The sequence below is a fragment of the Sparus aurata genome, chromosome 6 (genome assembly GCF_900880675.1).
Source record: "Sparus aurata chromosome 6, fSpaAur1.1, whole genome shotgun sequence".
Taxonomy (NCBI): Eukaryota; Metazoa; Chordata; class Actinopteri; order Spariformes; family Sparidae; genus Sparus; species Sparus aurata.
Genome location: NC_044192.1, coordinates 1,682,792 through 1,695,904, shown reverse-complemented (window position 1 = coordinate 1,695,904; position 13,113 = coordinate 1,682,792). Strand labels below are relative to the sequence as shown.

At 38.5% G+C, this 13,113-nt stretch overlaps 1 protein-coding gene across 1 annotated transcript in view; it reads left to right on the top strand.

Annotated features, from left to right (window-relative positions):
- LOC115582746 (NACHT, LRR and PYD domains-containing protein 14-like) overlaps positions 1-13,113 on the top strand; it is a 44,681-nt gene that overhangs the window by 7,829 nt on the left and 23,739 nt on the right. Inside the window, exons 5-8 of the mRNA XM_030418911.1 lie at positions 2,794-2,967; positions 5,222-5,395; positions 7,665-7,838; positions 9,822-9,995. Of these exons, the coding sequence (XP_030274771.1) occupies positions 2,794-2,967; positions 5,222-5,395; positions 7,665-7,838; positions 9,822-9,995 (696 nt within the window). The remainder of the gene's footprint in view (positions 1-2,793; positions 2,968-5,221; positions 5,396-7,664; positions 7,839-9,821; positions 9,996-13,113) is intronic.

Genomic DNA, 13,113 nt, shown 5'->3' with positions numbered 1-13,113 from the left:
TTAAACTACAAAAAATTACCCAAAAAGTAGTTGAATTACTTGACGCAGCACAAAATATAAATGTAGTTTAACTACCAGCAAGTTACAGCAAATTGTAGTTAGCTGTGAAGTTCAACTACTTCTCCACAACACTGCATATAGGTTTAATTGATCTCACTCTTGGTTTGATTTGTATTCAATAATAAGTAAAATCCACTTACAGTTTAACATGGTAATACGTTAATAGAGTTGAATAAATAATACAATTACGTGATTATACGTGATAACCACAAAGATTTTTAATGAACTTCTGTCAACATATTGTGGCGGGCATGGGCAGAAGAAAGTTTCACACCACAGTTTCTTAATTTTGACAAGGGTCCTGAACTGTCAACGCAGTAACATACAGTGACCACAGTTTAACTCACCAGTTTACCAGTTTAAGGCTGGTATGTAACACTGTTACTGTGATGATAAATGAAACTTAAATATTGAATCTGTGTCTATAATAACCACACCCTGACATGTAAATGTGACATCCGTCTTGATTCATTTAACTAACTTTATTTTAACTAAAATATGGACAACTGACTGCATAATATGAATCAGAAACAGAAATGCTTTACAGCAGCTCCCATTCAAAGTCAAGAATATGCAGAAAAATAGTAGTAGTAGTCATAATAATAATAATAATAATAATAATAATAATAATAATAATAATAAACTATATATGCTGCATGTATTTACTGCAACTGTACGTTTTTTTCACCATTTAACATTATTTTATACATTATCATATTCTATTATGTTCTGTCATGGAGTACATCACTTCACTGCTGAAAGAAAAGAAAGCAGCTCACTGCCAGTTGCAGCTTCTTATCATGATCTGCAGTCTTTGTTAATTTTCTGTCATGATTGTTATTATTAGTACCCATCAAAAATCACAGTTACATGTCAGGATGTGGTTATTATAGACATATTCAATATTTAACTGTCATATGTCATCACAGTAACAGCGTTACATACATTAGCAGCTGTAAACACATAACAACATTATAAAACACATCATGTGGTCCTCTTTAAACGCTGGGTGGAGGCGTATATTTGGGTAAATAACCGCCAATGCAGAGCATAATTTATTTGGAAAAAACATCAAGGAAGAAGACGTGACTGACCACTGACACTGCACGTTTTTCTTCTTCGCCTTTTTCACGTGTTGTGCCCAGAAGGATGCCAGAGAGTTTACAGAGAAGCTGGAGAAGTTTGTGACATTTTCATCCTGGATTTTTGTGAGGAGGGAATTAAACAATTGGTCCCATATAAACGCCTGGTCTGTTAAGTGATTGAAACAAATAAACGGGCTATTATTTGGTATTTTACGTTTGTTCCCGCATCATCAGCACGAGCTGAAAAATACATCTAACTCAGCAAGAGAGGCGGGACTTAAGGCTGAACAGCCAATCATCAGCCGGTCAGTCCCAAAGCCGGTGTCATGTTTGAAGCAGCAACAGGAGATGGAGAGGGAGAGGAGGCAGCTGCAGGGAGAGCAGATACAGATCGGCCGGAGAAACTGAGCGATTGTAGTGAGGCGTTTGTGCAAAACTGAGTGAACCGACTCACCGGGAAAAGTGTGGGTGTTAAAACACCGACACTCCCCACGGGTGCGAGTCGCACCGTGCGACGCCCCTGGCTACAGGTGAGCAGCAAGCTGAATGTCTTCTTCTGTTCTTCTGTGAGCTTCTTAAACAACTTAATGACGCATTACCGCCACCGTGTGGTCGGAAGCTGCATTTTAACTGAGCGTCTCATGGATAACAGCTTTTCTCTGGCGTCTTCAGTTGATAACCTATGCAGTCCCGCGGCCCTCGCGGCCCACTGTGCAAAACTGAAAGTTTTTGGCGGCCCACTAGGTGGCGCTTGCGACCCAATCTTGGGCCGCGGCCCTATGGTTAAGAATCACTGATTTAATGTCCTCTCTGATTGAACACACTGCACGTGTTGACTGTCTGAAACTCTGAAGACAAACTTTACAACATTGAAGATATTACACTGCTGATGTCAGTTATAAATGTGACACCATTATTTCACACATGTTGTTTTCACATGTTTAAATCACATTTTAATATGTATTTGAAACCTTTGTTCACACTTTCACAACATTATTCAAACTCTGTGAATCTTAGTGTTCATGTCATCAGGTCTGAAGGGGATCTGACCTCATAGATTTGATGCTGATTGACTCTGAGCGTCTTGTTCAGCTTCATATTTAAAAGAGATCTAATATAACATTAAACATTCATCACTGGTTGATTCTCTCTGAACCTCTTAATCATTTGATTCCTTCGTGCTTCTGTGAATAAAAACAGAAACCAGTGTTTTCTTCTCTGTCACACGATAATGAACATGTTTGTTCAGAACCTTTATGATGACATGTGACGTTTATACTGACTGAAATATTTAAACTCAGGATGATTTTGATCTGAAACAGTAGAATCAAATCTTCAGTCAGTTTCTGTTGGTTTCTGTTTGGCTGCACAACATGAGTTTGTATAGATGGAGCCTCTGGTGGAGCTGCAGAGTTTAAGAGGTGGAGTCACTACGTCTTTATTGAAGCAGCAGCACGTTGTCATTAATATTAATGAGAGCTCTGTTTCACTTTGTGTATCTGACAGTTTTGGACCTGCAGCCTGTTGGGTTCAGCTGTTTGGAGCTTCATTTTCTAAACTTGTTCAGCTCTGAACAGAAGTTTAAACACTGAATGATTTCAAGCAGGAACATTGTCTTCTAATCTCACTTCATTTATTCTTTATTCAGATTGGAGGGCTGCAGTTTGTCAGAGATCAGCTGTGATTCTCTGGCCTCAGCTCTGAAGTCCAACCCCTCCCATCTCAGAGAGCTTCAGCTGAGAGGAAACAACCTGCAGGATTCAGCAGTGAATCTGCTTTGTGATTTTCTACAGAGTCCAAACTGTCGACTGGAGACTCTGAGGTCAGTACACCAACACTATTTCTCGATTGTAGAAAATGTCCACTGTGTAAAGTTTATGATATTTGGTAAAAAGAGTTGTTGGTGTGTGTGTTTGGTTCTTGTGATGTTTCTTGGGCTCGATTTTGGACTAAATTTTTAACATTGTGATGAGGGAGGGCTTCAAAAATCACTAGGCGTTTTCATAGATGTACGCATGTGTTTGTGTGCATAAAATCTAAATATTTTATAAAATATAAATATGTGGTAATAACTTAAGTTTCATAACAAGATATAGAAGTGTGGTCAATGTATATTCATTATGTATAATATAGGTTAAGTATATTTGTATGTGTGAGTGTATGAATATACTCCTTTTCAGACATGTCACTGCTTGTTAATGGAATATTCTTTGTAACATTCTTTTAATTTGATTAATTCATTATCAAATTAAATTAAACTAATTTTACTCTTTGTTTTGTTTTCACATGCATTCATTCCTTCATGAATGAGTGATCTGTACACTGGAGACCCTCTGAACTAATGTTAGTTTAAAATGGATAAAGTGTTAATGATGAATATGAATCTGTGTTGACGTGAACAGGTGTATGAATGTTATACTGACATTTGGATGATGTGTGTAGAAGGCTGACATGATGTTGATCCTCAATAACACTAGGGCTGCACAATTAATAATCAAATAATCTAATACACAGTGGCCCTCATTTATCAAAGGAACGTACGGCAGAAAACCGTGCGTACGATCATTTCCGCGCAAACTTCGGCATTTATCAATTTGGATGTGAGCCGAAGCTACGATCAGATCTCACGTCAGGTCTGAGCTCGTGTACGCAAATCTGAGTCTGTGGATTTGTGGTGCAGCACAGCAAAATCTGGCTGAGTCTGAAAATAACAAACCTCAGCTGTCATTAAGCACAAGCAGTCACATATTTAGAACAGATCAAAACGGATTCTTAAAACAAATAAAACAAAATAAAAAAATTAAAAATTAAAAAAAGCCCCCGTTTTTACTGACACCCCTGTTTTGTAAAATAAAATATGAACACTAATTAACAGAAGATTTAACTTTCATTCAGTTCTCTCACTGTCACACACACACACACACACACACACACACACACAGCTCAGTCTGATCAGTGATGAAGATGATGGAGGATGAAGCTCTCAGTCAGTCAGCTGTGTGTTGATGGAGATGACAGTGGTGATGAAGATCTGTGCTTTGATTACAGCTTTCTATGTGTGTGAGACAGAGCTGCTCGTTTGTGTTGAAGGTGAATCGATGGTGGAGAACTTTTCTGTCTGTGGTGTGATTAAAATGTAAATCTGTCAATAGAAAGTGTTGAATCTTTGAAAAAGGAGCTTTGTTGATGTTAAAGTCACGCTGGACAAAAGACACATGGATGTAATTTAATGTCATCTCTGATTGAACACACTGCACGTGTTGACTGTCTGAAACTCTGAAGACAAACTTTACAACATTGAAGATATTACACTGCTGATGTCAGTTATACATGTGACACCATTATTTCACACATGTTGTTTTCACATGTTTAAATCACATTTTAATATGTATTTGAAACCTTTGTTCACACTTTCACAACATTATTCAAACTCTGAGAATCTTCGTGTTCACGTCATCAGGTCTGAAGGGGATCTGACCTCATAGATTTGATGCTGATTGACTCTGAGCGTCTTGTTCAGCTTCATATTTAAAAGAGATCTAATATAACATTAAACATTCATCACTGGTTGATTCTCTCTGAACCTCTTAATCATTTGATTCCTTCGTGCTTCTGTGAATAAAAACAGAAACCAGTGTTTTCTTCTCTGTCAGACGATAACAAACATGTTTGTTCAGAACCTTTATGATGACATGTGACGTTTATACTGACTGAAATATTTAAACTCAGGATGATTTTGATCTGAAACAGTAGAATCAAATCTTCAGTCAGTTTCTGTTGGTTTCTGTTTGGCTGCACAACATGAGTTTGTATAGATGGAGCCTCTGGTGGAGCTGCAGAGTTTAAGAGGTGGAGTCACTACGTCTTTATTGAAGCAGCAGCACGTTGTCATTAATATTAATGAGAGCTCTGTTTCACTTTGTGTATCTGACAGTTTTGGACCTGCAGCCTGTTGGGTTCAGCTGTTTGGAGCTTCATTTTCTAAACTTGTTCAGCTCTGAACAGAAGTTTAAACTCTGAATGATTTCAAGCAGGAACATTGTCTTCTAAACTCACTTTATTTATTCTTTGTTCAGATTGGATGGCTGCAGTTTGTCAGAGATCAGCTGTGCCTCTCTGGCCTCAGCTCTGAAGTCCAACCCCTCCCATCTGAGAGAGCTGGACCTGAGAGGAAACAAGCTGCAGGATTCAGGAGTGAAGCTGCTTTGTGATTTTCTACAGAGTCCAAACTGTCGACTGGAGACTCTGAGGTCAGTACACCAACACTATTTCCTGATTGTAGAAAATGTCCACTGTGTAAAGTTTATAATATTTGGTAATAAGAGTTGTTGGTGTGTGTGTTTGGTTCTTGCTGTTTCTTGGGCTCGATTTTAGACAAAATTTTTAACATTGTGATGAGGGAGGGCTTCAAAAATCACTAGGCGTTTTCATAGATGTACGCATGTGTTTGTGTGCATAAAATCTAAATATGTTATAAAATATAAATATGTGGTAATAACTTGAGTTTCATGATAAGATATAGAAATGTGGTCAATGTATATTCATTATGTATAATATAGGTTAAGTATATTTGTATGTGTGAGTGTATGAATATACTCCTTTTCAGGCATGTCAGTGCTTGTTAATGGAATATACTTTGTAACATTCTTTTAATTTGATTAATTCATTATCAAATTAAATTAAACTAATTTTACTTTGTGTTTTGTTTTCACATGCATTCATTCCTTCATGAATGAGTGATCTGTAAACTGGAGACCGTCTGAACTAATGTTATTTTAAAATGGATAAAGTGTTAATGATGAATATGAATCTGTGTTGACGTGAACAGGTGTATGAATGTTATACTGACATTTGGATGATGTGTGTAGAAGAATGACATGATGTTGATCCTCAATTACACTAGAGCTGCACAATTAATAATCAAATAATCTAATACACAGTGGCCCTCATTTATCAACAAACGTACGGCAGAAAACCGTGCGTACAACCATTGCCATGCAAACTTCGGCATTTATCAATTTGGACGTGAGCGGAAGCTACGATCAGATCTCACGTCAGGTCTGAGCTCGTGTACGCAAATCTGAGTCTGTGGATTTGTGGTGCAGCACAGCAAAATCTGGCTGAGTCTGAAAATAACAAACCTCAGCTGTCATTAAGCACAAGCAGTCACATATTTAGAACAGATCAAAACGGATTCTTAAAACAAATAAAACAAAATAAAAAAAAAATTAAATTAAAAAAGCCCCCGTTTTTACTGATACCCCGTTTTTGTAAAATACGACAACTAATTAACAGAACAGAAGATTTAAATTTCATTCAGTTCTCTCACTCTCTCTTTCACACTCACACACACACACACACACACACACAGCTCAGTCTGATCAGTGATGAAGATGATGGAGGATGAAGCTCTCAGTCAGTCAGCTGTGTGTTGATGGAGATGACAGTGGTGATGAAGATCTGTGCTTTGATTACAGCTTTCTATGTGTGTGAGACAGAGCTGCTCGTTTGTGTTGAAGGTGAATCGATGGTGGAGAACTTTTCTGTTTGCTGGTTGAAGTCTGTCGTGTGATTAAAATGTAAATCTGTCAATAGAAAGTGTTGAATCTTTGAAAAAGGAGCTTTGATGATGTTAAAGCCACGCTGGACAAAAGACACATGGATGTAATTTAATGTCATCTCTGATTGAACACACTGCACGTGTTGACTGTCTGAAACTCTGAAGACAAACTTTACAACATTGAAGATATTACACTGCTGATGTCAGTTATAAATGTGACACCATTATTTCACACATGTTGTTTTCACATGTTTAAATCACATTTTAATATATATTTGAAACCTTTGTTCACACTTTCACAACATTATTCAAACTCTGTGAATCTTAGTGTTCATGTCATCAGGTCTGAAGGGGATCTGACCTCATAGATTTGATGCTGATTGACTCTGAGCGTCTTGTTCAGCTTCATATTTAAAAGAGATCTAATATAACATTAAACATTCATCACTGGTTGATTCTCTCTGAACCTCTTAATCATTTGATTCCTTCGTGCTTCTGTGAATAAAAACAGAAACCAGTGTTTTCTTCTCTGTCAGACGATAACAAACATGTTTGTTCAGAACCTTTATGATGACATGTGACGTTTATACTGACTGAAATATTTAAACTCAGGATGATTTTGATCTGAAACAGTAGAATCAAATCTTCAGTCAGTTTCTGTTGGTTTCTGTTTGGCTGCACAACATGAGTTTGTATAGATGGAGCCTCTGGTGGAGCTGCAGAGTTTAAGAGGTGGAGTCACTACGTCTTTATTGAAGCAGCAGCACGTTGTCATTAATATTAATGAGAGCTCTGTTTCACTTTGTGTATCTGACAGTTTTGGACCTGCAGCCTGTTGGGTTCAGCTGTTTGGAGCTTCATTTTCTAAACTTGTTCAGCTCTGAACAGAAGTTTAAACACTGAATGATTTCAAGCAGGAACATTGTCTTCTAATCTCACTTCATTTATTCTTTATTCAGATTGGAGGGCTGCAGTTTGTCAGAGATCAGCTGTGATTCTCTGGCCTCAGCTCTGAAGTCCAACCCCTCCCATCTGAGAGAGCTGCAGCTGAGAGGAAACAACCTGCAGGATTCAGGAGTGAATCTGCTTTGTGATTTTCTACAGAGTCCAAACTGTCGACTGGAGACTCTGAGGTCAGTACACCAACACTATTTCTTGATTGCAGAAAATGTCCACTGTGTAAAGTTTATAATATTTGGTAAAAAGAGTTGTTGGTGTGTGTGTTTGGTTCTTGTGATGTTTCTTGGGCTCGATTTTAGACTAAATTTTTTTACATTGTGATGAGGGAGGGCTTCAAAAATCACTAGCCGTTTTCATAGATGTATGCATGTGTTTGTGTGCATAAAATCTAAATATGTTATAAAATATAAATATGTGGTAATAACTTAAGTTTCATAATAAGATATAGAAACGTGGTCAATGTATATTCATTATGTATAATATAGGTTAAGTATATTTGTATGTGTGAGTGTATGAATATACTCCTTTTCAGGCATGTCAGTGCTTGTTAATGGAATATACTTTGTAACATTCTTTTAATTTGATTAATTCATTATCAAATTAAATTAAACTATTTTACTCTTTGTGTTGTTTTCACATGCATTCATTCCTTCATGAATGAGTGATCTGTACACTGGAGACCCTCTGAACTAATGTTAGTTTAAAATGGATAAAGTGTTAATGATGAATATGAATCTGTGTTGACGTGAACAGGTGTATGAATGTTATACTGACATTTGGATGATGTGTGTAGAAGAATGACATAATGTTGATCCTCAATTATACTAGGGCTGCACAATTAATAATCAAATAATCTAATACACTGTGGCCCTCATTTATCAAACGAACGTATGGCAGAAAACCTTGCGTACGACCATTTCCACGCAAACTTCGGCATTTATCAATTTGGAGGTGAGCGGAAGCTACGATCAGATCTCACGTCAGGTCTGAGCTCGTGTACGCAAATCTGAGTCTGTGGATTTGCGGTGCAGCACAGCAAAATCTGGCTGAGTCTGAAAATAACAAACCTCAGCTGTCATTAAGCACAAGCAGTCACATATTTAGAACAGATCAAAACGGATTCTTAAAACGTATAAAACAAAATTTTAAAAATTTAATTTAAAAATAGGCCACATTTTTACTGATACCACTTTTTTGTAAAATAAAATATGACAACTAATTACCGGAATACCTAATAACTCCGCTGGCAAACCTGCTACAGAGCAGGAACGCAGATTCAGTAGTGCGCACACACACACACGCACACAGTGGAACTGCTTCGGGTAACTAAAGGGCAGCTGGCTCCATCTCGGACCAGCAGGGGGAGCGCTGCTGTATGCCCCGGAGAAAGTGTGCCATATTATTTTGGCCTGTTCAGTTTTGCACAATATTGCATTAGTGAACGGAGCCTTTGATGTGCCGGCGCTGCCAGGATGCTGATCTCCATCTTGAAGAAGTTTCTCTTCTTGCCAGTGTTCCTTCTCTCCATGTTTGACCTCAGTGGGCGAGGCCTCCGAACCAGGAATATTTAAGGGCGTAACATGGTAATGATGATCGAATTCAGCCGCTGCATTTATCAAGACCCGATCATTCATATGCTGGAACTGGTCAGATACGAACGTTTCATAATTCACACGTGTGTCCTGTCGTAAGACCAATTCTGCACTCAGATCTGCACCAGTTTTCACGCAAGATCGATAAATAAGGGCCAGTATGACTAAGTGCAATATCCATATCGCAAGAACTGTAATAATTTCATAAAGGTAAAATTTTGTAGTGCTGCAAAGATGCTCCAGCCTACAAAGTTTGTTCTCCAGACGTAGACGGAGAAATGCCACATCTTCATGATTTTACTAGTTTTTCAGTGACAATGAAAATTGTGATGTAAAATGTAGTCATCCATAATAATAATGAATAATATCACAAAATCTGTCAAAATAATTGCAATATCACTTTTTGACCGTATCGTGCAGCCCTAAAAAACACAATGACAAAGTCACTTGAGTCATTTTAGAGAAAAGCTCATTGATAAAGACATAGTAATGTAAAGCTTCACATTTAAACACATGTGATTGGATTATAAATGGTTTTATCTACATCATTTATTTTATATACAGATTGAGTTGGTGCAGTTTGTCAGAGATCAGCTGTGCCTCTCTGGCCTCAGCTCTGATGTCCAACCCCTCCCATCTGAGAGAGCTGGACCTGAGAGGAAACAACCTGCAGGATTCAGAAGTGAAGCTGCTGTCTGATCTGAAGGACAGTCCAGACTGCAGACTGAAGACTCTGAGGTCAGTAGAGGGTTTGAGTCAGTTCCTGCTGTTTCAGCAGCATTGAGTCAGCCAATCAGATCAACCAGCAACTTGTTGTTATCATGTGTTTGAGCTGCTGACTGTTTTCATCTCTACAGGAAATAAAGCTGGATTGCAGCTGACAGCATCAGATGTTTAGAGACAGTTTGCTCTCATTTCAACACTAAAGAACTGATCAGGTCGTCTTTGTCACAGCTCCCAGATCAGTCTGACGAAATTTTGCAGATCAGAGAACCGTCATGAGATTTAGTGACCATGTGATCTTAATACAGAGGAGAATCTCTGCTGCAGTTCAATAAACACAGCTGATGGTTTTCTCTACAGACTTTATGAACATGGATATATCTGTCCATTTGATCGGTCCACATATTTTCATAAAAGACTCATATTTACATATTTGTCTCATAATATTTTAAAGTAGATGAAATATTCAAATGTCACAAAGACATTTAAATCTAACAGCAGTAAATCATAATTATAGTGAGCAGTATCCCAGTTTCTGCACTAATGATGCATTCAGGGACTCTCAGCTGTTAATTGTGTACTTTGGTGAAATCTGCAAAGTTAACAGACTAGATATCCAAACTGTCTACAGGTCCTTTAAGCTTCACTCCCACACATTCACATGAGAGCTGAAAGGAAGCTGGCTACGCTACACAGCTGCTCCACTTCTGGTGCTGCTGGTCTTTATAGTGGATGTGCTGTATCACTGACTGAAAACTAATCAGAAGAATCTCTGTAAACATTCATGACTTCTGTGGTCTCTCTTCTCTCATCAGATGGAAGTGATCTGAGTAAGGGTGGTGATGTGGAGAGGATCAGCTGTGTCCCGATGATCCAGAGAAGTTGAAGCAGCAGAATCAACTAAGATGACCCTCAGTGCTGCTGTCTGAACTGCTCTAAAATCTGCTTCAGTGTTAAGTTAACAATCATCCATTTATGTGTAGACACAATTAGGTAAAAAGTGGTAAGTGTGGAGATTGAATGTGCAGTTGTAGAAACTGCGTCAAATAACCAAATTATTTTCAGGGTGTTGGGAGTCACCAGGCAGATGGAAGATGGAAATCATGAGAAAGTGTTTTCAGACAGATGCGATGTGAGACCAGTGGGCTCACCTAGCCCCAGCAACCCACACGAAGGCCGGTTGGGTCAACGACCCACAAATGGCCCAACGACTTTGAAACTCAGAGCGCACGCGTGTCTTTATCGACTCTTTAAAAAGACACTCCCACACAGAGTTTAAAGGCCTACAAACTCAACTCCAGTTAGTAAGAACTAAAGAAGCCTCTTGGATGAGACGTGAAATGTCTTAACCCTCTGTGGTCGACTGATACGCCGGTGCGTCCAAATCACGTGATTGATATAAGATGATGTAACAGTAAGATGCAGCCTCACTGAGTCTCTGTTTCAACTTCAACAAACTATATAACAGTTTTTAAATTGTGTTGATAAAGTAAAACCGGACATACAATAAAAAATGTATGCAACGCTTTCTCATGAATATTGTCGTCACGTTTAGTGCACGTTTGCAGGCAAAAAAAACACGTGACACCCCCATTTCTATTGTTGGAAAAATGCACCACATCAACCAGTCACAAAATTATATGGCAAAGCACGTGATTTGCTTGCTGAGGAAGAGGTGAAAGTTGTGGGAGGGATGGCGGCGAAAGATTGACGGCAGTAGTAACAGCAAAGTTTTGAAAGTTGAGAGATTTGTGACATTTAGTGTGTTTGGAGTGTGTAGTTAGTGTATTTAGTGTGTATTGTAGTTGTTTTTTTGTTTTCTGTGTCAAAACAATGAGATTACTGAATGTGGAGGCAGAGCAGCTCTTCTATGAGCTGGGAGGAGCTGAGGGAGACCTGAGCCTGAGGCATTGTCTGCATTTAAATGTAAATAGTTACATATAACTGTGTAAATTTCAAAAACGTATGTACAAATTGAACATATTTGCATTCTAAGTTCGTTAAACATGTTTGTGGTTTTCACAGTAAAATATCAAACTTTTTCCAAAGCAGATTTTATGATTTTAGTGAGATTTCAGGGCCACTGTGTTAATAAACGACACCAAAACAAACAAGGCAAGGCAAATAGTTTTTAAGGTGAAAGGTAAAAAGTAGTGAAAAATGGTCAATTATACCCTGGACTCCAGAGGGTTAACTTAAAGCTCCTTGTGGGCCGAATTACACCAAAGTGGTTTTGGCTGTGGAGGACTAAAGTGTCTTGCTGACGTTTAAAGAAACTGAAGCGTCCAGTTGCCTACAATACAGCACTTACAATGCTTGAAGAATGAATTCAGGTCAAGTCATATCACAGAGAACTGTCTCTGTTTTGGGTTCATACCGATGTGGTAGACAGATAAATTCTCTTGGTATATTTGCTTGTCTCAGTTACTATTTATTGATTTTAAAACAGCTTTTTAGAAATGGCCTCTCAGTGGAGACAGATGAACAGATGCTCTGCTGCTGAGAACTAGGCACCGCTCAGCCTCAGGTAGTGTTGGAGGTCATACAGAGATCAAAGTAGACAAAGAAGTTGTGAGAGTAACTGCGTAATCAGCATGATGATACTGGCCTTCAAGGCCTTCAAGCGAGAGCACTTCATTCTTCTACATCAGCTGGCCGGCTGGTACCGCCATCACTGAGATCAACCAAATCTCGCTCAGAGAAGTCACGACTCTTCTCTGTTCTGGAGCCTCAGTGGTGGAACAAACTCCCGACCAACGTCAGGACAGCAGAGTCACTCTCTGTCTTAAGCAAAAGACTCGAGACTCATTTGTTCAGACTTCACCTCGACCCTGCAGAGCATGACTCCCTCCCAACACCCCTCAATTTTTTTTACTTTTACGTACACACTTGTATGTTAGTATCGTCAGCACATCTATCACAGCACTTATGCACTTAAAGTATCTTTGATAAATAGCAGCTACGATCCTCAGATGAGGGTTTGAGAATATTTTCTGTATTTCTTTTTACTCCATAGACGGTGATGTTGTGGTTTCTCTCTTGTGACAAATGTACTTATTGTAAGTCACTTTGGACAAAAGCGTCTGCTAAATGCCCTCATTGTAAATGTACAAATGGAAATGGATGTCATGTA